Source organism: Amphiura filiformis, chromosome 13, assembly GCF_039555335.1.
Source record: "Amphiura filiformis chromosome 13, Afil_fr2py, whole genome shotgun sequence".
Lineage (NCBI taxonomy): Eukaryota > Metazoa > Echinodermata > Ophiuroidea > Amphilepidida > Amphiuridae > Amphiura > Amphiura filiformis.
The window spans coordinates 59,753,957-59,781,383 of NC_092640.1; the positions used below are offsets into that span (position 1 = coordinate 59,753,957).

Below are 27,427 nucleotides of genomic sequence, written 5' to 3' on the forward strand. Positions count from 1 at the left end.
GACAACCTATGCACTCGGCATTCATCTATCAAAAGGTCAGCCGGGCAGTCAAGTCTGACTCTCATATCACTGGTCTGATGCAGTGGCTATTGACAATAATTCAAATCATTTCATTGTGTAACTATGGGCACAAAATATGACCCAGTTTGACATTGTGACATGTTGGGGGGAGGAGGGAAATTGACTTGCAAGTAAAAGTCAAGTATATAATACCTTCCTGAAATGGACTTCTAAAGGTTTTTGAACAATAAACTGTAACTTCAGGGAATTGAAATACGCTTTTGTCTTTTGAGGAAGAGGGGGAAGCTCTAGTTGGAAAGTGTGCTGAGGCGTGTGGATCAACGTCTAGGCGTTGTGCCTGTGCGTAACACACTATAAATCACTGTGTTTGGGGTTTTTTTTAGTTAACATCTTTTAGTTGATGGTTCAGATAAGTTAGTTTCCCAAAATCCTGCTTTAAAATGCTTATTGGACAAAAGCAAATTCATTGCCAATATGTCAGAATCCCTAAAAAAGAAGTGGACTGAGAAGCTAAACATGAACTTGGCCTTCTTCATTTTTCAGTTTTTTGAAAACATCAACAAGCCTTAATTTCAAACAAACTTACCGGCTGTGTATCCGTGTCCACAGTATCGTCTGCAGAATTCTCCTCGTCCATGGCTTCCATAGATTCGTCCTCAAGTCCCACATCCGATAGCTCAATAAATCGTTGTGAATTCACTGTGACCCCGACATCTTCGTATTTCACGTCATCAATACTATCCTCCAAAGCTTTGCTGATATCTTGATCTGTATATTCCGAATCATCACCTTCTTCGTATTCCTCATCGTCGACTATGGTTTCATCCAAGGACAATGCAATAGCCATTTTGGCACTACGACTTCCTCCAACAATCACCCTCTGCGGGCTATTATCAGAATCGCTATAAGTTACGCCACGGAGGGCTTCTTGGAGTAGTGTTTCTTTTTGCAAGTCTTCCATGGAATCCTCCTGGGATTGGAATGTATCGTCGTCTTCATCGGGAATGTCAGGGTCGGGGATTGCATCCGCGAATTCAATATCTTCCGAGGAAATATTATCCAGCCTTGCCGGAGGAGCGCATTCCTCCACATGAACAGTTTTAGGTGAGATTATCACTTCGCGTTCTTCCACGGTCACGTCCGAAATGGATGTACTTTCCGATTCCGTGGATGTGATTTTTTCCTCTTCAGGTTCCTGAGAATGTTTACGGAATCCTCGTCGGATTTCGTGCACTTCGGGTTGTGGTTTCCCATGTGAGGGAATTGCTTTGATAGCGGAGATAACGGCGAAGAAGGCGATCTTCTGTCGCCTTTACTCTGTGAATCAACACTACCTTCTAGTTCAAGATTTAACTCTCTGGACAGGTCGACATTTCTTTGCAAGGCAATAATATCAGAGGCTGTGTGATTCGGAGACGTGAGATGCGGAGGAGATCTGCGCGGCGAGGTTTTCGGCGATAGCCTCTCGTTCTCCAAATTTGCATTGTACGAATTGTTCTTTCTGTTCTTAGATAAATCTCTTGTGGGTGAGCTTTCATTGCTATTTGTTTCTGAATGATAATCCGTAATAACAGCGGGTCCTGATGATGTAAAGCGCCCTCCGCTGCCTCCCGATAACTGTTGAGGGAATGGGTTAAAGTCGGGCGAACGTCTTGTAGTACTTATACTTGTTGCTTCTATTCTGATTGGTTTATTTTCCTTTTCACCATCTGATGATACTGACCCACCACGACTAGAAGGCTTTTTAGGGGGTGGACTGGTTGGAGGACTAGGTTTCTTGTGCTCAGGACTATGCTCATCCAGCTGCTCTTGACTACTACTTCGCTCAAATTTCTTGAGCGCAAACGCAAATCGTGCATGCGGATCTACGCTTTTATCTGTTATGGATGTATTCAGTTGTTCGGGCACATTACTCTTTATGTTGCTGTTCAACTCTTGTGTTTTGGGAGTAATTTGCTTCAAGTAAGCTGTATTGCTTGGGGTAGTAGTAGTAGTAGTAGAAGTTGTAGTAGCTGTTGGCGCTTTATTCGCGATACCATTTGTTGTTGGTATGGTGCGAGTTGGCGGTTTAGTTGTCCTGCGGACGGGAGCCGGTTGTGTTGCTGGAGCAGGCTTAGAGGCCTCAAACAGATGCCGCAGTTTGCTGACATTGCTCCCGGGAGTCGTGTGGACCTGCATCTCACGCCCGACTGAGATGCGGCGCTCACGTTTGACTGAAGAATTTGTCCCCCTTGAGGCGGTGGTGGCAGCCATTTCTATCTCATCATTTTTGGTGGATCTGAAAGATAAAATAAATATAGGAAAATATTAAGTATTGGAAATATAATGTTTTTGGCAGTAGAGTATAGCCTACATCTTAGGTAAACACTAATGCCAAGAAGGCTCCTCCAGGTCCATTACTCTTCACATATGCAACAAATGGCCCAAAATATGGATTTTAGACAGTTCCGTGTTTGATACATGTGTAGTTGAATCCTGCACAATATTAATGATAGGGGATCATGTGTAGTAAAGTTGCTGGGTGGGCGCTTATAGGGGCATGGGTGGTTAATGGAATGAATACAGTACATATGTATAATACACCAATAATGCTGCTGCTTTCTTTGCTTTCTCCTAATGACAATGTGATTTATAAGATTGATTTATCCATCAATTCCTACCGATTTTATTTTGTTTACACCATCACTAATAGTGCCTTTATAATGCAAGTTTGGTTGTAAGAATGGTATAATAATCATCAAGAACCCCACCCGAACTAATTATAGTTCCTAACATGATGTACTGATGCTGTTAAAATTATTAAGGAACACCATCCAAATTGTTCACTGTTTCTCTAAAATCTAATTTCTCAATCATTTTTCTAACACAAGATTCCCATCAGAGACCATCTGCGTCTTGACACCCCCAGGAATATTTGTATCTTAAAATAAGCTGGTTTAATTAGATTATGCATAAATTATCAGCTATCTCTTCCATGTCAATGCACAGTAATACATGTTAGTCTTCTTTTATGTTTTAGAATGCACCAGTGTTAATACCATCATGTTTTTGCATTTTGCTGTTGAAATCATTGTGTTCATCCAACTATTTTAATAGTTGGATGAACACTTTTAAAAACTAGTTTAAAAACTAGCATTTTCCACAAAATATGTATATATACATATGATTTGACTAAGTTCTTCAGATACAATGCATGTATAGAGTTAAGCGGGCTTCAGACTCAGTATTGTACGTATTAATATTGTATGTACAATATATACGTTATTTAATCTATTGCCATTCTATTTCAGTAATGTTTAAGTTCTAACGAATGTTTGATGACGAAAAATCGATAATATGTTACATACAATATCTAGCAGAAATATATTATCGATTTTACGTCATCAAACATTCGTTAGAACTTAAACATTACTGGAAATAGAATGGCAATAGATTAAATAATATATATTGTACATACAATATTGTACGCATAATACGGAGTCTGAAGCTAGCCTTACACACCATATAAAACCATAGTATCAAATCTGTGTGGTGTAATATGTTCATTATGTATTACATATAACATATAATTATTTCATTTTCAAAAGTTGAAAATGTCATTTATCACCATTTTGGCATTTTATATCATTTCCGATATCATTTTTTACAGGCCTTCACAAATTTCCACACTTCAAAATCAAAGTTCACATGCAGTATTAAATTTCATGCTCCTGTAATTCCAAATTTTTTGCATTTACCTTTCTGATTTGTCCTCATACAACAGACTTGACATCAATTTTTATCATTATAAATATAAATTTCATCTCCCTACTCTATGGCGGCAAAGTCTGAACAATTATCCGCAAACAAACGAGGCTGACTCAGCCGTGATCATGCCGCTTGTAAATTGTTTGCGATAAGCTTGTCTGAGCATTTCATTACGGTTATTTACCATAATACATAATTTGGTATTGGCTAGTAATGAAATCGTCAATAAACGTAATCAATTGCGCACCTCGCCATCATAATACAGGTCTTGGAGTGTGTGCGTTGTGAGACTCAACACCCCTAGGGAGGTTGTACATAAAGCCATAGATGACATCCACATTTAACACAAGACTTAATCCGACCGCAAACCTTTTGTGAAGCAAAAAGGGTTTACTCCATATTTACATCCCTTATGATGATACTTTCCTCTGCTATAGTACAAGCCATACAAGGAAATCCATGAAAAAGGTGAGCCTTAACAAATATTTTGATTTTAAGATGCTAATAGTACAGTCCATGCTTGGTTATATGAATTTCTGGCTATTTAGCTTCTGAAAAAATTACACTTGATTGATCAAATGCTTTTCATGGTTAAACTGAGTACCTGTGCTACGATACTTCATTCAGCTTTTGTAATATATATATTGCATGTACATTGTATACAGCATTCCAAGTAGGCCTACTTGTCAATGTAATGAAACATGATCGTCATCCACGGTGTTGTCTTTTTTAAAGACAGTTCTTGTTATACAATACATTGTACATTGACATATATCTAGTCTTTATACATGTACAGCATAGATATCAGTGAATCAAAAGACTGTCAATAAAAAAATCAACTTTGTTCAATTGTGCAGTATGAAATGCTATGCAATGCAATGGAATATAGTGGTGTGATGTACAAACATGTATATAGACAGTACCTCCTACTTAGCTTCCCAATCAGATACACCCATTTTGCATGCAGCAGATCATCACGTAGATTGCATTTACTATGGAAAAAAGACATCATGTTCTGCTTGCAATTTCCTTCTGCCAGACAATGGCACAATAACCACTATTCACCACAGACAATATTTCCCTAATTTTGTGGGAGTGGGAGTTACATAGCAATAGCTTAGATCTTAACAGACCACAAATCTTGACCATCTCCCCTAACATGCCCAATGCACCATATACAGAGTAACTTGGCAAATCATTAATTCCGGAGGATATGGTCATGATTCAGGTTATTGCTGTTGCACATTGGTCTTCTACACCTTGTGTGAAATATTTTGGTAACTACATGTATGTCAGCTGGCAGTTCAAATGTTAATTTTAAATCACAACTATACATGTAAGTCAAACCTTAAAAGCAAGTCCTAACCCAGTAGAGGAGTGGTGATGGGGGGAAGATGCCCCTCTTCCCATCCCCAACTGGAGGGGTGATGGGGAAGATACACCCCCCCCCCATCCCCAACTCAAAACAAAATTTCCAATTTCCATCTCACCGCACAAATTTACCTTTAAGTTAATCACATTGGGAAAATATGGTGCACCAAATGACTTCATTAATGGCCAGGGCTTCATTTTGAAAATTTGTCAACCTTGAGGGGGCTCATCCCCATTTAGACACCTCGTAAGTCTAGAGTCCACTTCTTCAAAATAGTATCCAATTAATGGCTGTTGTTTGCAGGATCAAGTAAAACATAAAATGATTGTGTTGCACCCCTCCTCCTCAAACCATATACAAGTAAAAGATTTATTTGTTTGTCTATCTGTGTGTTTGTTTGTTTGTTTGTTGGTTATCTATTTGTGTGGTTGATTTCTTTTAATAACTCTTCACAATTATTGGTACTTATTATTATTATTTGAATCTGCAATATTATTATTTGATTCACCACCTGGATGGTTGCTCACACTCCAAGGGAAACAAAAAAATATAATGCACATTTTATGTGTCAATAACATTTGCACTTAAATTCATCAGAAGATATTTTTAGCATCAAACAAAAAGATTTTATTTCATTAAAACTGATACATAATTGTACATAAATAACAATGGGTAACCGAACAATACAATACATTTTCATAGCATTTCGATTTGGCAATCTAAAAAGATGTGATTCAATAAATAACATAGGAGCGAATCAAGCGATTGCCGAATAGAGTGCAACTCTAATTCTAGTCTTATTACAAGACTACCCTACCACGACCATAAACCCTACCCCTAAACTCCGTAAATGAGGGCTGGACTCCAGTCTAACAAGTTACACCCTATTCGGTAATTGTACCATAACATAAGCATTCAAGCATGTCGTTTGTTGTTCCTTAGTACTTACTACCTTCTAGCATTCAACGGTCACATTGTTTTTAATGCATAAGCAAATACAAGCTTCCAAATTATGCAACCATGTGTGAATAAGACAATAAAGCTAACATTCAATGGCCTTCCTATCACAGATAGATACACACCTATCTCTATAGCTAGGTGTTCAAGTGGGTAATAAGTTTTAATTGAATTAACACACTATATGAACAATCACCTGCCATTGCTTACAATGTATCACTATGACAGTTAAAAAAAAAACACTAGCTGCAGATCAAATAATCATTGTCATTTGTAACTATAGAAAGCAAAATTATACTTCAACGCTACTCAAATTTGGTACACTCACTGGAGCGCTTTCACCGGATCAACCTGCATCTTCAGTAGATGTAACTGCTCTGAAGATTTGTAACAAGTTTTGTTGTTCTTTTTCCCTTTACAGTTGGAAGTACATGAGTACATGCATTATATGAAAATCATTTTTTGGGCATTTAATTATAAGTTTTAATATCTGACAAATACCCAATAAATAAAATGTTCAACTGTAAAAACCAGGTACTAGTAGTACATAGTATTTTCTTCCATGCTTGCATGCACATCTATTAGTTTCTTTGTTTCTCCTACTATGTCTAATATACTTTTACGCATTATTTTTACCCCTCAAATGTTGCCAAAGCAGACATCACACATAAATTGCATCTTAATTGGACTTATGCTCTAAAAATATGACAATTTTCACAATTTACTGAAAACAAAAGAACAAAATACTTTGAAAGCAAATTGCTACATTACATCAGAAGTTCCGACATATGGATCGTCTTGCCTGATCAAATCTTTAACACAATTTTTCCCTGCTGCTTGCTTTTTTTCATCATTTTTAATTTTGTTAACTCATCCTCTGATCATGTTTCTGATAATCAAAGAAATTAACCCCAAACCAGTGAGGAGCCTGCAAGTAGTGCATACTATACCATCTGCCTGCTTCTTGCTTCTGTGCAGTGATGCCAGCAAAAATAAGCCCAAATCGCTGTTGAAATCACCCAATCTGTGTCTTAACCACTGGTTTCTATGAGACAGGAAACTATTTATGAAAATTACTGAGCCCAATGTCGAAAAATCACCCAATTTTTCCTTAATTGGTTTTTAGTGCAGGAAACTCAATAGTCACAGGGCAAATCTTGACAAAAGTCCCCCAATTGGGCTACTAAATTGGGGTGTTTAGCAATTGTGCTTCTGCGTAATGGCAAGTGTGAATCATCCACGCTCACTTTACTATCATTCTGCCTTCTCACAGATCATACCGTCTCAAGGGACTTATTGTTTGGGTCATTTCATCACCAAAAACCATCATTTTCGTGCTTTTAGAACCAAAATTTCTGACTCATTTTAACAGCTCTACCATCCAAGTACTAATAGCACTGCCATTTTTTACAAGTGTAAAAATTTACACTTTCTAGTTCAATAGTTACTATATTATAATAGTTATATCATTTTAAATAACAGGAAAAAAATCTTGAAAATGAGTTTAGGAAATGAGTAAGAGTATAAAATATTTGTGTTTCTCTTAAAAGCAAAATGTTCCATTGCTCCATAGAGGACAGAGAAGTCTCACATTACCACATGTAATGAAAATTATCCCTGTAAAATGAAATAAATCCAGTTTTATAGTAAGTTGCTTGATGTGCTGCTCTAGAATCACCATTACCGCAGGACAAATTTTAAATTGTCTGCTGAGGTCAATTTTTATTTTCAACAGCGATAAAAATGGATATTTTGCAACAACTGTTCTCAAGTTCTGAAAAGAGAGAGATGCATATTGTAGTGGCTTAGAGTAACAATAAAGGCACAAATTGCAGCATTTTAAATTTCATAGACTGATATTATCAAAACACTTGGGCCTTTATTGTAACAACAAATAGTTTTGTAAATTTTACAAGAACTACTTTTAGTACCAAATCTGTCAAAATGCATTTTTTTTAATTTGTGGGTATATTTGCAAAATACAGACTCCTCACTAAATTCGTGAAATACAGTTCTATTTTTATGTTTCAAGAAAAAGAACTTTGTTAATGTTCATGTAAACTTAATTTAAAATGCTTGAAAAGTAAGGTGTTAAGTGTGATTATTGAATGGGGGGTAATGAAAATAAAGTGTGTTTTTTGTGTCTTAATATTTTATTCTTTCTCAATTTTGAACTGTTTCATTTGCTTTATATTTTAAGCTTCCACACACATACACAAAAGGTATATGTTCGCACGTTGTTAATTTTGCGATTGTTAATTTTGCGATAGATGCATGGAAGTGAACATGAAGCCATGAAATTAAACGTACCACACAAATTTACACTTTAACAGTATTATATTTTTCTTTGAAAAATATTTAATCTTTTCAGATGATAAAACAGACCTGCTATAGTTTATGCATATCTTATGAGCCGAATCCAACAATTGTATCACATATCACTTAATAATGAGATAAATATTTGAAACCAACTTGATACATCCATACCACCAGAGTATTATCATGCTAACAGAATACTTCACATCCTTCAAGTACAACTGTGAAAAATATTATAAATTGAAACTCTTCAAATTCTACATTATTATTGCAATTGCTACGAGTATGACGAAGATGAAATTTAAGTCTTCCAAATAATAAAAAGAAAAAATCCTATGAGAAATTGGTACCTTTATTACAATACTCATGTTACAGAAATGTAAGGGGTTGAAATTTTAAAAATATAGAAAATAGACTGTCGCAAAAAAAATTGTAAGTTAAAGAAGAAAAAAAGTAAAATTTTCAAAAATATTTTTAAATATTGCTAATTCAAATTTTTTGGGGAGAAAATTCATGCATTTTGGGGAATAAATGCAAATTGCGCATTTTCGAAAACTGGTGTGCCCATTTTGCTCTCAAAAATTGTGTATTTTCCCTATGCTTACACCACATATCTGATCTGTCAAATCACAGACAGAAGAAAAAGATATCTGCAGAGAATATAGCAAACTGCCACATGTTGTATAACATGGATAGGTTTTATAATTGCACTATTTGCCTAATCACAGGCCTTGTTTAATTGGCAATTAATTAACAAATCTAACACAGCCTGCTAATGTAATGTATGCCTACCGATGGCAGATCTATGCACACAAGCATGTGTTCATGTAGTCTTTACAGCTGGTCTGTGCACCACACCTACGCAATGTACAGGCCAAAATATATGGGTGAGAAATCAACCGCTTGCAGACTTCCCCTTTCAGGAATGAGTACTGTTTAAAAACAAACAAATACATATAAAAAAGCCAATTTCAACCAAAAATTTAACCTACAATATTACATTAACAGTGGAATGAAATTTGATCTATACTTTACTGACATAATTGGTAAAAGTACACCACCTAGAGAGTTCACACTAAAATCTAGGCTAACATAACAAAATGCACTCATTTTTCTGCTTATAATTTAAATTATTGATCAAAAATAACAACCAGGCAACAAAAAAATGAAGATTCAACTTTTTATGATAAAAAAACATACACCAAGACCGAGTAGATGCGTTTAAGAGCTATCTATAACACCTTGCGATGAACCCACTTCGATGTGACCCATTTTACTAATGAATAATAATCACATAATATACAAAATTATCTACTCCTCGGAGAAGGAAATTTGTTATTTTGCATGCTTCGATTAACGACAGAGACTGTTTAAGAGATTTTTTAAGTGATTTAATTTTTCACATATTTTTGAGATTACATAATGTACATATTTTACGAGGTGATTTCCTCGGGTTGAAACCATTAAACCATCTAACATTTAAATACTGGTGGATAATAAAATTCAAAAGCTACATTTTTTCTGCTTTAATTGCAATTAACACAAAGACATAGTAAAACTGTAAAATAAGAAAAATTTGTTGAATAATTCGATTAGAGAAGACCCTCATCTTTTTATTCTATTATTTATTTTTGTACAAAAATGTCGGTCACATTTCCAAAAATCTTTTGAGTCCACTCCACAATTTGTCCTGTGAGTGTTCCAGAGTAGTATATTTTTGTAATGTGTTGTTGTTGTTGTTGTTGATGTTTTTATGCAATATGAGCGTTTGCTTCAGACACAAAATTATGTATGGCAGTTCCATATCCTGATACAGTACTTTAATATCAGGACATGTTAAGCATACTTTATGTTCATGTAAGTGATTTTATCAATGCAAAATAAAGAATTCATGTGGTGGCCATAAACAAGTGCAAGTAAGGAGAAAGGACCTACTTGTGGCCCTCTGTTTAAGGTGGTTATGGAGGCATTATAAAAGTGCTCTAAACATGTTTTAAACAGATTAATTGAGTAGAGCAAAGTACACTGATCAATATGCCTTTTGTTTGGAGTCAATCGGACATACGGTTATCAAAATATATCAATTTATATTTTCTTTGTATCATATTGTTTTTATCAATAATCAATGAGTTAATGAGCTAAAATGACTGGAGAAGCTCATTTACATATAATTTTTGCCAATATTTTGCTACAAATCCATGCATAAATGTTCAGGGTACTTTTATTTTGCATAATTTTGCCCTGAAACTTGGTCAAAGTGTTTCTAATATGTTCTAATGTATTATATAGTGAAGCCGCCCCTAATTTGCATATTTGCATAATTAATTAGCATTTATGCAAATTAGCTCATTAATTATGCAAATATGCAAATTAGAGGGCGGCTTCACTATATAATACATTAGTACATATTAGAAACACTTTGACCAAGTTTCAGGGAAAAAGTATGCAAAATAAAAGTACCCTGAACATTTATGCATTGGTTTTTAGCAAAATATTGGCAAAATTACATATTAATGAGCCTTTCCAGTCCTTTTAGCTCATTAACTATATTGATTATTGACAAAAACAATAGGATACAAAGAAAATATAAATTGATGTATTTTGGAAACCGTATGTCCGATTTGTTCAAACAAAAGGCATATTGATCAGTGTACTTTACTCTACTCAATTAATCTGTTTAAAACATGCTCAAAGCATTTTCTAATTTCTAGAAAATGCATCCAATACCACCTTAACTCTAGTAGCAATCCAGTTTAGGCGGCTAACCACTTTCCGGTCACTGCGAGCAACAGATACTATTACATGGCAAAAAGAAGTATCTTTTTTTAATATTTCTATTATAATATTTCTATTTACCTTGGTTCACAGCCACATTTTGTATTCACTTTTTAGATGAAAAATTGGTGGCATGAAATGAACAGTGGTATTGCCACGATATTTTCCAGGCAAGTGGTGGAGGGGGATGCAACTATCAAGAGGGTGGGTGGAGGGTAAGTTATTTTTCTTTATTTTCGACCCGACTTACACGGGTGAAAAATAAAGAAAACGATTAAATATCCAAAGCTAACGCTAAATGCGGCACCTCCCACTAATGTTATTCCTAACATTCACGTCCTACTTCATATCATTCACAATTGCTTTACCTCACTCCCTAGCCGTGAGCTTGTCCTTTTTAAGGACTCTTCTTGTTTGTTTATTGCTGCTGTTGTTGTTTTTTGGGTGGTTTTTTTAAATAATATTATGGCATCTGCAGAGCTAATTTTGAGATATGGTCAGCTGAACCTCTCAAAAACAATAAAAAACACAGGATTTTCCAACCAATTTGATGACTTTTTACTGCCTTGCAAACAAGCAATACATAATATGAAAATGTCGACATTATTTATAGCCCATCAACGGTGCGATGTCAATTGTTAAATATCATAATTTACTTTGGTGTTCTCATAATTTTTGCAAGAATTTCTAGGAAGAATTGGCCAAATTTTGAAACCTCTTCCTTTGCCACCCACAATAAAGGTACAAATCTAAAACTGTCCAACAAAATGCCTGTTAGAGAATATCTGTGGATGAACACACTGAATGACTTAATTTACCTTTTAGATTTTGATTTCTATAGACCATGATAATGATAAGAAGCTTTATAAGCTTAGCTCTACAAGATAACACCCTGGATTACAAGAAATTACATCATTTTTTATTCCCAATTTTACAGTCCACTTATTTTGTCAATCCGTAAAATGGGCATTATTCATATTGCTGATTTGATTATTAAAAGAAATTCACTTTCTGTCATAGATCCCAACTTTATACATGTACATGTATCTAGAGCAAAATTTGACAACAAATCTGTACTTGTATAAAAATTACAACAAATTCATTTGACCATAGTTCCTTCCCCCTTGACAGAGGACTTTGACCTGGACACTTCCAAGTATCTACAATGTATCTTCAGTGTTGCCAAGACCTGCAATTTGGTAGCCCAATTAGACAACAATGAAGTCATAACTATCATACTGCCACTTATAAATGACCACAGCAACTTCAGGACCTTTGGGTGATTTCGGAGTTAATGATCAGAAAAGAATTTATTTCCGGCTAGTTATTTTGGGCAGATTTTGTCAATTTGTGCGACATTTCAATTTTGCAACCCGCAAATGGGATGAGATATTTTGGCAACCCTGCCCATCTTATCTTGTTGTCAGGCGATATAAAACGAAGAGACCAGTGCCCTGACGTGATTCTTTTGTGCATTTGACTTCAATGAAGCAATCCCTGAGTACACACACTTGAGTAGCCATTTGTTTCTCTCAATTCACAGATACTGTAAATTGTCAATTTCAATACAAATTCAATTGACTTGGTGTGACTATTCATAGCCCCGTTTTATTGCTTTCAAAATGTAGGTGAATTTTGTTGACCATGATTGTCGAGTGACACACTATCATCAGTTCGATATTATACATGTAACGTTCATTTCACACTATCATGCCGCTTGCCACTGAGCGGTGTGTGATGCATTCCAGACAAGTGGACACAATACGCGGATTTAGGGTTTCTCTACCGGAAGTCAATTTGTGCCGAAATTCCTTCCCACAATGCAATAAGCATTTTGCATAACAATAGATACAGTTGGGAGCGTAATCAATATTCTTTGTTATGCAATACGCATATCGCATTGTGGGCAGGAACTCTGCATATCAAGGCTTGTCATTGGCTGATACATCATACCGCTTTCCGCAGTAAAAGTCTGACATTGGCAAAATCACAGTACATGCACGGACAAGGAGGTGACTGTTGAAAATGTTGTGAGACTGTCCTGATTGTGTGTCTCTTTGTGGTGGGGGTATTTTCCCCCTCTGTGGTGGGGGGTGTTACTCTGTGTTTTTCCCTCCATCATGAATGATCATATATGAAAACACACCTCCAAATGCAGAAATCTTCCTCAGTTCCAAATTTATGATGCAATATAGACTAAAAACACTTTAAAAATACATTTGACAATAAATTCCCTACCGATTAATACTAGGCGCATACATTCATTGGTTGTCCTGCACTATTATGTCATTTGTGTGTACTAAAATTTTGCACAAAAATGGTCAGAAAATGTCCTCTATATGGCGATTGAAAACCCACAAAAATTCCGCACTTAGATAATAATGCAAGGTACTTGTTTGATGGTAACACGTGTGTGAGTGAGGTGGGTGTGGGGGAGTGAGCAAGATCTGTGTTTTTTCTTTTTAATCAACCGGTTAATGGTACTTCGACTGCTCAGTGCCAGAAGTGAGTAAGTGCAATAGCTGCCATGTGTAGCTGCCATGTGTAGATGAGTACAATACTCTTTTGTGTAATTGCCAAATATTCACAAGGCAGCAATTGACACTGAGCAGTCGGTGTGTGTATATGGCGATATATCAATCCCTGACACACACAAGAAAATGCTTCGTAACAATGTCCGCAGTTATACATGTAGGGCAGATCCATGCCAATAAAACTCAAGCCAGGTATGGTTTTAACATTACAATATTTTTGAATCAGTCGTGAACTGAACTTTACATTGCATCTTTATGAGTAATCCACTACGGATGAGTGCAATGTCAATAAAGGTAGATAACTTATGTTATAATATCACTAATATTTCACTATTAATATATCACTGCGTAGTGTGTACTGTAAATACTATGCAAGCACAAATATAATATTCAAATCAATTGGGAAGGTCAAAAGACTTCGCCCTTAACATCTTTTTTACTTAAGTACAGATTATGATTCACTTCATTTGAGAGATGATGAACAGTCGAATCAAATATTGCAGGACTACCTAACCCTAAAAAACTTACACAAAGCAACGAACTTGAAGTACAGGTGCAAGTATCCCATATTATCTGATTGCGTCATCATGCGAACATACAACAAGTTTACCAAACCAAGGTCCACTATAAAACATGGTCTGGCACCCCAGGGGTCTGCGGTTCAAAACTGCAAAAAGAAAAAATGTTTCCTCTTCTTCTTTCTTTCTTCCTTCCTTCTTTATTCCCCCTCGACAAAAAGCACCTTTAAAAATATTTTAAAAAGTGCTTTAAAAATATTTTGTCAATGACAAAAAGGAAATACATGGTTTCCAAAATTCTGTTCAAAAATATTTTGTCAATGACAAAAAGTAAATACATGGTTTCCAAAATTCTGTTCAAAATGGTCCTTGTGTTGCAATCAAAAATGTATTTTGAGCTCTGGTATATGAATGTATCATCATAGACATACCCTGATGTATCCACCATAAATCCAAATCAAACTCAAAATTGACAGTAATTGATGTACAGTTTGTTTGATTGATAACAACATCATTGATGAACTCATCAAAGTCACGACTCACATTTATTGCCATTTAATAAGCACGAATGTAGGCCGCTTACATATGTGTATCATCATAAAAGCCCTTACATATATTGAACATGGAGTAAAATTTTGAGGTTTGGTGCGTGATTTTGTCATATTGCAACTCAACCTGTTAAATTTAACAAATCTATGTTTGATTATCCCATAACAAAATGGAAAAACTAAATATTTGTGCTAGTCTTTGTCAAAGACCTTGCGATCCTAGGGGGCGAGCGGTCGACTGCAAGCTGCCAAGCGTCGGCGCCCCACCACGGTGCTCCAGGAAAAGCCTTGTTGAAAGACTATATCATGTGATGTGATCAAGCAAAATGAGTTGGATGTCGGGAATATTGATTTTGAGATATAGCCAATAATAGTATTCAACTTTTTGTATTTTACTGTTCTGAGCAACACTAAAGTGGCCATATCTCTGGAACCGTAAGTCTAATTATGATGGGGTTTTCAGAGCTATTCATACATGTATGAAGTGATATTTGGTATCATATTCAATTGATAAAGATAATATTCTCCATCTGCAGAACTCTTTATGTTTCTCATTGACCTTGTTGATAATTAAGTACTATCTATAGTATTTCTGTTTACAGAGTTATGTAACATTTTGTGCACCGTGTACATGTATGTACTTTAATGCTCATCAGCCACATACAGTGTACAATGATGCCTACTGTCCAGTGTTGCAAAAAACATTTCAGCCACTTGTCAGGCCATGGTGAGTGCCTCTCTAGTAGCCCAATTCTTCCAAACAGCACCCAATACAAGTTATTTGGGCAGTTTTACAGTAACTTCACCCACATTCAGAATATAAATCAGTTTACATCAGTGGCATGTCCAGGGGGGCTTTGGGTGCTGAAGCCCCCAGCACATAACTCTGAGAGCCCCTATGACCTCCCGCAGGAAAAGATCCCGGACACGCCGGTGTACACCCTCTACAGGCTCCAGGGTACAGACTACAAACAGTCATCATAAATTCCACCATGGTACACTTAATATCAGGTCTTGCTTCAATGATCTCTTTCTTTAATATCATGCATGTAGGATTGCAGTCCTTTTTACCAGCTTGATCTAGACTAATTCTAATTTTCATTTACCAATACAAATTTCAGCAATGAAATCATCCACTTCGGCAGACCACAACTTGATTGACCATCATTTAAATACAAGAGACCATATTAAGCATGTTAGGCAATTCAGCCTTGATAATCCTGAAGGTCCCAGGTTCACATCCTGAATTGTCAGTGTTTTTTCCACTGGCTGTCGTTTATGCATGTGGACCCTTATGTTACAACCATTTCTCATACCGTAAATTCTGTTAAAATGCCCCTGAGCATTGCAATTTCGAAAAGGGGCATATGTGACACGATCAAGGGAAATGAGTCGGATGTCGTTAATATTGATTTTGAGATATTGGCAAAGAAAGTGTTAAAATTCTTTTGTTTTATATTGTTTTCAGCGATTGATAAATTGGCGTAACTTCAAAAAGAAAAGTCGTATCAACATGGGGTTTTCAGTTTCTGAAAGCTCTAAATGTCTTCTTTAGAAACATGTGTAAAACTCATTTTCGACCTGGGCCGACATGTGACTCATTCCCCTCGATCATGTCACATATAGAAGTGAATTTTCGAGGAAAATGAAAGAAAAAAAAAAGATGGGGGCATTTAATAGAAGGGGAGTATAAACACACTTCTTTCTAAGGTCTGTGTTTAAAGTACATGTATCTATATACGTAGGCACAGATCTGTGATGTAGGCCACTTAATTTTGACAAGACCATGACCAATCTAGATTTGACAGGGTACAGGAAATGGGAGGAAGTACTTCACTAGGACTAAATATTGTACCAATTACTATATTTCGGTCTCTACATTTTTCATTGACTCATTTAACCAACAGGATTCTGGTACATGTATGAACAGGTACTTTCCCACAAAATATCAAATCAAAATAAATTACCAGTACTATCACATGTACATTATCTAACCATGAGTGAATACTGTATTTATGTGTGTACATAACATCTATTTCATTAAGTATCGGAATGTTATGAAAATATTACCCATTAAAAGGACAAAGCATTAGGTATGGCCTGGTGAGTTCAAAAACTTCCTGATATATCCATCATAAGTCGTGTTCATTTTGAGTTGTCACACGGCGTAAACTTATACATGTATGCTAACATTGATAAAACTTCCACAAATATTTTCCCTACTCCTTCCACATGTCCACATGGCACAACCCCTCCTCAACTAGCCTACTTCTAGCACTACACCAGCCAGTTCCACCAAGAATTACTTTCTGGTCGGCATAAACATTGGCTGCCACCTCCAGTGTTTCTGTGACCTTTTTCAACAACACGAAATATAATTTCTTAGTTCCAACCAAAAAAGGTAAAACTTACACCGGGTGCCGGGTATAGCAGCATTCACATTGCAACATACGCTTGGCGGTACGCCTGGCGTAACTTATTGCTCACACTGCCTCTAATGCCACTACTCCTGGCAGCACATACCGCTACGCTACTCCCAGCAACTTGAGCTGACCAAGTTCCGCCAGGTGTGTATACACCAATGTATACAGCTACATTCTCTTTCACCATCTACTTCTACATTCACATACACCTATTCACAAGTTCACACTTCCAGCATAAATTGATAAATTGAACAATTTGATTATAAATCATTACACCATTTTATGAGATCAATTGCCATGGATGGCATGGCTACTAATTACATGGCAAGGTGTTTTCGTGACCTTCTTCAACCACACAAAATATAATTTCTTAGTTTCAACCAAAAACAGGTAAAACTTGCCGTGTGTAGCAGCATTCACATTGCAACATACGCTTGGCAGAGATTAAAACTAGATCGCTACTCCTTACTTTTGTCAGGAGTAAATCATTGGACGTAACTCACTCTGACCATCGTTCACACTGGCACTACTCCTGACAGTGCCTACCGCTACACTACTGCCAGCAACTTGAGCCGATCAAGTTCAGCTGGGCGTACATCCGACAATGTGGCCACAGCTATAGCTAGCGAGTTCTCTACACTATCTACTGACTACATTCACCTATTCACAAGTTCACACTTCTACATGTAACATAAATTGATAAATAGAACAATTTGATTATGAGATCAATTGCCATGGCATGGCCATTAATTACATGGCAAGTCCAAAAACTTCCTGATGTGGCATAGAATGACAAGTTCACACTTTCCAATTGATAAATTAGAACAATTTGTAATTTTGATCATGTAAAGACATTATGAGATCATTCACAGCATGCCTATTAACTAAATTGCCATTTGCAGGCTGTCTATCCACAAAAATATTATAAAATATATACAATAGACCTATTATTAAATCTTAAATTGGGAAATTACTATATTATGAGCCAATTATTCTAATTACGTTAAGCAATAAGTGCATAATGAATGACACATTTGACAGTATAGTCCTCATGAGCAGATCCTAACATGTATTGTACAATATACACTGTACGTACAGAACACATAGATCTAAATAGCTCAAAATTTAGGGTTTTTTTTTAAAATTATGCAAGCTCTTTTATTAGGAGGGTACTACACCCCTTGATAAATTTGTGACTATTTTTGCATTTTTCTCAAAAACTATTAAAACACTGGTAACAAAAGTTATGTATATTATAGGGGCAAGGAATTCAGTTACTACACTAAAATTTCAGTGGCTCAAGACAAGTAGTTATTGATTTATTGATCAAATATTGGTTTTCCCTCATTTTTGAGATATATACATATCTTACTTGTCACCAATTTGCTATAATTTTTGAGAAAAATGCAAAAATGGGCACAAAATTGGCCAGGGGTGTAGTACCACCTTAAATATATTTTATCATACATTTGTAAGTGGCCCTTTTGGGTAAATTTTGCCATTGCATTGACAAATATTTTTAAAAAGGGCTATGCATTTTGTGAAATTCAAGGGGAGGGGGCTAAGCAATTTCAGTGCAGGGAGGGTACCTTGACAGGCCCTCTCTGACATTCTGTGCACACCAATGCCACTTCATGTTTGTGCACACCCTCACTCCTCAGCGAGAGGAACTAGTTCTAGGGGACCTTATTGCCCTGTAGCCCCAAAGGTAGAAATTCGTTACACATTGAGAGAATTCTGGTAATAGCATTTATGATAATCTTGTGCAGTCAATATAGTCTCCAAAAATCTATGAGAATCAACAGATTCACACAAATCAGTTTTATCTAAATCTGCGAAAATGGATTCTCGGATCCTCACCATATTTCAAGGCCTGGCCCCTGTGTATTTTGAGCCCTGCAGTGGTCACAACTACATTTTGTACAACTAATGAAATTCTACTCCAGCCCATACTGCAACACATCTTCAAGTGAAATCACCCATGTAAATCGAATATTGTATCATAATCCTACTTAATTTCAGCCTTTAGGGGTGTCTTCCAAAGTCTCCATTACAGATTAAGGTCGGAAGGAAATGAGGATGTTCTCTGGCTGTTTATGAAACATGATTTTAAGAAGGAAATATTCATGAATTAATTCTATTTCTGTGACTTATAACTTTGCCAACTTTAACACTGAACCCATGATATGATCTTTTGTTATTCTTAACTTTAACTAACTGAGCCAGAAAGGTGTGAGACTCAAAGCAATTTGCCTACATGTATGTACCTGCATTGAAATTCAGTCGGGGTCAGCCTTTAGCATTTCCTTCTACAAATTTCTATAGGCTATATTTTAACTTATTTTTATACTAATTCAACCTATTTTAAGATCTTACAGGAAATACACTCAAGGAAATGGACAATTTTGTTCGTATTTTTCTAAACTTTACCGGTGAAGTATCCTGAATTGGTTTTTTTTTCAGAAGGCCTGGGAAAATCAATTATATGATTTTTTTAATGTATCCTTACAAAGAGATTATACCCAAAGAATACAGACTCAAATCTCAAAATTGCTCAAGGCTATGTGTAATGCTCATGGACCCTGTTCATATTAGAAAATTTTCTTCTTTCGACGAACCTCGACCGAAGATTAAAAATCATTTTTTCCTAATATGTACGCACTTTTCTTCCTTCGACGAAGATTAAAACTGCTTCGTTCAACAAAGCTAAAAAGGTTTTGACGAAGGAATTCTTCATTCGACAAAGTTAATTTTGTAATGTGTATGCTCGCTTCGTTCGACAAAGGAAAGTGATCATGTGACAAGTGACCCTCGCCGGCTTTAATAATAGCCGGGCGTTAATAGCTTCATTAATTTTCATAGGGCAATGAATTCGTTCGATCATAATTAGTAAAATCAAGATTAACTTATCTTCGTCGAATGATGAAATTTTCTAAGGTCATGGAGGGCAGATAGTGAACCGCCAAATCTTCTACATTGAAGCTGGCTTTCCCTTTTAAAGGGATTTTTTTTTCTCTCTCTCTCTTCAAACCTCCTGAACTGATTACAATGGGAATTAACATGATTAACAACCAGGTTTAGCAGTTTAAAATTTAAGGCTGAAAACTAAGGTGTCCAAATATTCCCCTTTAAGCAAAAAAAATCTGCTCTCTTTTCATCATGTAGGCCTACTGATTTTCCAAGTGAAGATGAAAATTCAAGGCACTAAGTGCTAAAAGTACATACATACATGTGTCAATGCCAGGTACAAGAGATCATGAGGGAACACACCTAGTAGACTCTAGATTAATAATTAATTAACTGATGTATGTGTGGTGAGGGATTGAAGCTCTAAGAAAACAGTGGCTGTTGACACACAATGGCTGGCTGAATCTTTTAATAAGTAATATTGTGACGTAATGCTACCCAATAGCACCCGCCACATTTGTAAGGGCTATACAATAAGTTTCATGTGCCCCATGTCCATGTGGAGGGTAAAATTAGGGAGCAAGACATTTTGGGCAAGTCCAATAGCTACAGACCTAGTACAGTGAGTGCAAGTAATAATATGGTAGGTAAAGAGGAGGGGGGGGGGGGGGCAAGCAATTTTTGGCATTATAATATAATCAATGTTTTATTAGTACATGTATATATATCATTTATTATATTACATCACTTCGTAAGATCGAGGCCCTTTACAAAATAAATATAAAACAATAAAAACATAAACTTTATTATACAATAATATTCTTCATGTTGCAAAAAATATATCAATTAACAATCACCAAATTACCAAGCATAACATCCATAATTTTGTGTAGGGTGTGGTGGGTGGGGTTGGATGCACATGTATACAAATAATATACGTGTAAAAACGGTGTAAATGTGTAAACTTGTAAAAATTGTATACAAATGTACAAGAATAAAATCATGGTAATGTGAGGTGCCTGATAAACATACTCTATTTTATGCAGTATTTGAAAATATAAATATAGCAGTCATGAATACTTAATTTTCAAAAAATTCATTCACTTTTCTTTACTTTTTCTTCTTTCGTTTTATATTTATCGTCATTCAAGTATCATTTTTGACATCGCAGGCAAAATAAAATTAATTGTCAGAATCTGTCACTATCTCTGAAACTTATTTAGTGGTAGGTAGCCTATGTATTCTCTTAAATGTATGCCCAAGATAAAGCCACACAAGTAGCTGTTTAAAACAAGTTCACAGAAAATAAGTTCAGACAGTCCTATGCCATGTTCTGCATGGATTCCCACACACTTAAATTTCTATTTCCCTTGAAAAGCCAAGTCACTCGAAATACAGTACATAAGCCTGCAATTCCTTTTTTCATTGATACCGACTTAATCCCTAACTTAAAATTTTTACATTTACACTATGTGACATGTATCCAAAGTTTATTTTGTCTACCTGTGACCCCAAGAATGGCGTTTATTTTACCTGTTGACTAAAGTATGCACCTTCCCGAAGGCACTAATTTGGATGCCATGGAGGCCTTTCACTTTCTCATCCCACAGGGCAAAAGTACAAAATCCCAACTTGGAACCTTGAATTGATATTGTACTTCTAATTTACATTATAGGTCAGTGAACTTAGCCTCTAGAACTGTAAAGGATACGACATCCATGACATTTATATCAGACTGGTAGATTAAAAATTGTCATTATAAATGATAAGGCATACAATTTTTTTTAATATTGTGTGCAATGCCCCCCCCTTGACAAAAAAGGTAAACATATTTTCTAAGATTAGAAGGTCCAAATATTTAGGAAAATCCACATTTTGGAAATTGTGTACCAACTGAAAAAATCATATCCACTATAGAAAAATTATTAAATTCGTGTACATCATGGAACATTCAACTACGCTTGTTACTCCGCGACTAATCATGCAACGCTACTCTATGCGTCCATATTAGCAAGGTTATCTGTGTACAACAGCTTACTACGCACAGCCACGCAAAGAGTATGTTCCACGATGTACACAAATTTAATAATTTTTTTATAGTACACTACCCTGTCAGACCTGTTTCCTTACTCCAAACCCCTCACCTCCCCCATGTATTCCCTGTTGAACAGTGTTCGAATTTAGGAAAAATAAATGGTTGTCCCACGGACAACCAGATTACAATTTCTGGTTGTCCGTCTAAGTTTTTAGTTGTCTGTAGGCCTACAAATGTGACTTTTGGCTAGATTTATGGTTGTCCGGCGGACAACCGAATCAGTATTTTTGGTTGTCCGGCGACTTTTTTAGTTGTCCCGGGCAACCGGACAACCAAAATTTCGAACGCTGCTGTTGAACCAGAGATCCTCTACCTTTGGATAGAGACAGATGCAATAATGCTACAATAACCATGGTAATTATTTATCTACTGCAGGATGGACTGTTGGCAGTACACAAGGTTACCCTCATAATCACCTGGAAATGTGACCTGATAATGACCTTTCTATTGTATCATTTGTTATTGTTCCAATCTCATTATGACAATTGACTGCACTCACATACTCCAGTACACTGCAAAAATATATAGGCTGTATTGATTCAATGTCATAAATAGGATTAGCGGTAACTGTACACAGCTAGTCTGTTTGATGTTAGAACTCAACTGTATGGTAATTCTCCAGATATGTCCTGATGAAGTCAATAGAATCAATGGAACACATTATGGTCTGAAATTTTTTCCAATAATTGTTTGATGGGGTTTGATCTAAAAGATGTACTACCGGTAGGCCTACTAGTAACTAACTAGCCTCCCTAAGTTATAGACAACCCAATGGGAAGTGTTTTTTTTTCATTCATGTACAATGTGTTGCTGTTTTGCTGAGGGGGAAATACTCTCCCCATTGTCCCCCCAGTAAAACCCAAAATTACAAAAATTTTACCTTTTGCGGTAATTTTGAAATTCACTCTGACCCCTCAATCCCCCCCCCCTGGAAAAAATTCCTGGCGCCGCCAGCTCCACTGACATTCAACAGATGTCAGGATATTTGACAAGTGAAATAAATTTGACAAGAAGTCTACTTTTTGGTGACAAACTGATCAAAAAGTCCAAAAAAAGGCAACTTTTACAGGATTTAGATGCCTGGAACAAGGATACAAAATGGCGGTGCATCAAACCTGTAACCCATTTACTGTACTGACGGAAATATTTTTTGCCCAGAAATTATTAATTGACATTTTTATATTATATACGGTATATGCCACTCCTTTGGATCTAGTAATCATTGTAAAAAACGTAGGACACATTTAGAAAGCCCTTAAATTAAATAAATTAAATCAGGAATTTGGAGTCCTCAAATAAGGCCAAAAAAATAAATTTGGTTGCCCTTCAAAGATAAATTTGCAGGGTCGGTAGGTTGATCCTTTTTGTTTTTTATAAATCAAATGGGCTAGCACTCTACCTCCATTTTTCCATTTTGAAAAGGCTGATATTGACAAATGCTAGAACATTTTAAGGTAAAACATTGTGCATTTTTGGACTGAATTTTTGAAATACTTCCTTGTTTTTAACTAAATATATGCATTTAATGAAGAAAGTGAATGAATATATAACAAATGTAGCGAGGCTGAAAAAATGTTTTTTTCCCTGCAAGCAATCCAGAATTTCCTCCAGTTTTACCAAATTTTTTTGGTCAAGAACCAAAAATTTCCCGGCAATGAGCTTCCCGTATTGCCCACTTTTTCCTGCCATGTAAAAAGGCCTAAAATATAAAATGTCCCTGATATTGTCATAATTTTAGGTTTCTTTAAAAAAAAATGATTGAAAAAAACAAACAAAACAAAGACCCAAGATTTCTAATTTTTTCAGTTGGTCGCTGAGGTGAGGGCAGCCAAGCATATGTGACCCATCACATCAAAACCAACCACTTCCCGGCTGGCTTCATTAGCAGATAACAATGAAAGAAGATGAGAAAATATAAAGAAAATAAAAAGAATTCTAAGCTTGTTTGCCTGAATAAAACATTTTTACTCTGATAAGCAAGGTGTCATTTTCAAGCTAAAAAGCAGCAGCACCCCCTCAAATAGCAAGCGAAGGAAGCAGCAAGCATAGATCAGCGTTGTCATTTTTGGCAATTAGAGAATAAAGTTATTGTTTTTAGCCACTGTTGTGTACATGTATCTATCGTCTCATATCACACAGGCGACATCATTATTTTAAGTAAAACAACAAGCTGAAGCCAATTGTTGTTTCATGCCAAAAAATAATGTCGCCCCTGTAAGTGATGTAGACGGTAGATGCATGACAGCAGCTAAAAACAATACTTTTCTCATTCTTATAAACACTTCAATTCATCCAATTTAAATCAAATTAAATCCTACATTTTACAAGGAATTACCTAGGCTAGGGCTTAAAATCGATCAGTCCCATTGTTGCTATGCGCCTCCGTCCGATTGGTTCAGTACGCATATGTCAATGAATACGCGCTGAACAAATTGTGACTATAAAATGGAACTGTTTAGGGGCATATTTTGCTCAAAGGGGCAAATCCTGTTTTGGGTATGTTTTGACAATCTCTGGTCACCATGTGTATAATCAAATTAAGTCATTCTTCGCCAAACTGGAACATGCGCGTTGCGTCCATGTAGTGTACTAAGCGTGTACACAGTGTAAGACACGTGTATACATACTTTCTTCTGTACCGCGCTATATTCGCGTGTGTTTATCGCGGAGCCACTAGCATTAACAGTGTTCCAGTTTGGCCAAGAATTAGTTAATTTGATTATAGCGTGAAACTTGTCCTGGGAAAATTCCAAGGAGAAATTAACAGGTGTGTTTCAAAATTGCAAATGTTTTCATATATCTCAGCTCTGCCAGCTGGTTTATAATAAGCCAAATCGGCATTAGAAGTTTGCAATGCATTGTGGGATAGTTTTTGCATTTTTAGGACACTTTGTCCTTTGACCTTTCACGGAAATTGTTTTTTGTACATGTATACAAAATATAATCAAAAAAGTTTTACTTGAATAAAAACAAATCAAAAAAATATATTTGTTATATAAATTAATTATTTAAATATTTTTAATTGTAACATTATTAGAATAATAAAAAATAAATAATAATTACGAGTAATTTTCCCGAAATGTCAGAGGTCAAAGTGTCCTAAAAGTGCTCTCAAAAACCGGAAGTCACAATGGCGATTGGGCTTATTTGATATAGTGCATATTTGGATCTGAAGCAAAAATACTTTAAAAGTACTAATTATGGTTTTTGATTCAATACTTGCCCAAGTATAAAGAGTGTAAAATAAAAACATACATCACCATCATGGTCAATTGGCCATGGTGTGAAAGATGATGCATGTACTGCAGTGGGAAAAAATCAACCTATTTCTTGGGTGTCCATCTTGCAAACATATAGCCAAATCAAATGCATATCTTGTATCCTTGAAAGTCTATTATTTCTACAGGCAAAGTGATAATATGTTTATAAGCTTACTACATTATAAATAGCACATGTAAAATCATTGTACACCCATGTCTGCGATGAATGATTGAATGAGTGCTCAAATGATACGTGTGTCTTATCACCAACTTGGCACGCCTAATCAATGCAACCTTACCCGTGACGCAGAAAAGCTTAAAATCGGGAAAACTGCTAATTATATATCCAAGTAAAAATCCAAGAATTATCCGTAGAAGCTTATCAGTTCCGTAATAGTACTGTAGTGCAAACAGGAAAAACTAGGGCTCTGAGTCGTAGAGTTTATGTGTTAGTACTGTAACACTGTTTGTGCTATTCAGCCTTCCGCATTGTGTTGCCCACCATCTTGTGTGAAACAGGGAGCGTTGCTAGAAAAGCACCCAAGTGTATAATGAATCCGCCCAAAATGAGTCATAGCGACGAACATGAATCACACGTGCACTTTTCAGGGTATAATAAACCAAAACATTTTAAAGGAGAATTTCAAAGAAGAAGAGAGAGAGAGGAAGAATATCGAGACAGGTATATAAAACCATTTTGGAATAGAGGGAACATTAAGGACAGAAAGAAAGGGGAAAAAAAAAAGACAACAAAGGTGAAAGAACTGGAAGAAAGAGAGTAAAAATGAGAAAGGACACAAATGACAAAGTTGGCTGGCAAAACAAAGCAATAAATTGCTCAAAATTCACTAAGGCGTTCAAACTTTATATTAAAATTGTTTACAAACTTGCAAATAGTTTGGTTTAGTATAAGCAGGCCTACATATTAAATTAACAGTTTAAAAAATAAGGACAAGTTTGGAATGTGACAAATCTGTTACACTTACAGTGGCTCCGGAACTGGGGGGCCTGGGGGCGGCCCTTTGGTGAGGGGGGGCCCAAGTACCCCGCCCCAATAATCTGAGGTCAAATTCATAATTTTATGGTAAAATTCATAATTTTAGGATAAAATTCATAATTTTAAGGTAAAATTCATCATTTTAGGATAAAATTCATAATTTTAAGGTAAAATTCATCATTTTAGGATAAAATTCATAATTTTAGGATAAAATTCATAATTTTAGGATAAAATTCATAATTTTAGGATAAAATTCATAATTTTATGGTAAAATTCATCATTTTAGGATAAAATTCATAATTTTAGGTATAATTCAAAATGTAAGGTACAATTCATGTAAAAATCTATGCATCGCGCAGGAGGGGGATGCCCCCCTCGCACCCACCCCATTTAGCAATTTTTTCGCACCTCGGAGCAGACAAAAACTTTGCCCCCCCAATATTAAAAATCTTCTGGAGCCTATGTGTTATTTGGGGCCCATGAGTTTGTTGGTGTGAAATGTATTTAGTGCATAATGCCTGCCCAGTCTGTGCCTCTCCATGCCCCCCTGCCCCCCCCTGCCCCCCGGACACAAAAAAACTGGGAAGAAGAGCAAAAAATTGGGAAGGGGAAAAGGGGAAGGAGAGAAAAGAGGGAAGAAAAATGGGAAGGAGAAGAGAAAAAGGGGAAAAAGAGGGAAGAAGAGAAAGGGAAAGAAGAAAAGAAAAAGAGGGAAGAAAAAGGGGAAGGGAAAAGAGAAAAGGGAAGGAGAAGAGAAAAGGAAAGAAAGAGGAAGAAGATCTATACTACTCTGAACACTGGATTTTTAGCTTCTAATATGCCCAAAACCATGAGCTTCAGGGGGCTCCGCCCCCCTGACCCCCGCCGGGGCTTTGCCCCTGGACCCCACCCGTTTATCACTTCGCGGCAAGCCGCTCGCGATGCGCACATAAATACTACTACTTTTGGTCAAAAATT

At 36.1% G+C, this 27,427-nt stretch overlaps 1 protein-coding gene across 1 annotated transcript; it reads right to left on the minus strand.

The window, feature by feature from the left end:
- Window positions 1–1,026: 1,026 nt before the first annotated feature.
- Window positions 1,027–25,978, minus strand: LOC140168592 (uncharacterized). The gene is made up of 2 exons (XM_072191993.1): window positions 25,773–25,978; window positions 1,027–2,299 (listed from the first exon to the last, which is right to left on the minus strand). Exon 2 carries the CDS (start codon window positions 2,272–2,274, stop codon window positions 1,156–1,158), a length of 1,119 nt encoding a protein of 372 aa, XP_072048094.1. The 5' UTR covers window positions 2,275–2,299; window positions 25,773–25,978; the 3' UTR covers window positions 1,027–1,155.
- Window positions 25,979–27,427: the final 1,449 nt, after the last annotated feature.

Bases quoted from the DNA above. Each gene is read 5' to 3' on its own strand.
- LOC140168592 (XM_072191993.1), bottom strand. From the start codon at position 2,274: ATGGCTGCCACCACCGCCTCAAGGGGGACAAATTCTTCAGTCAAACGT.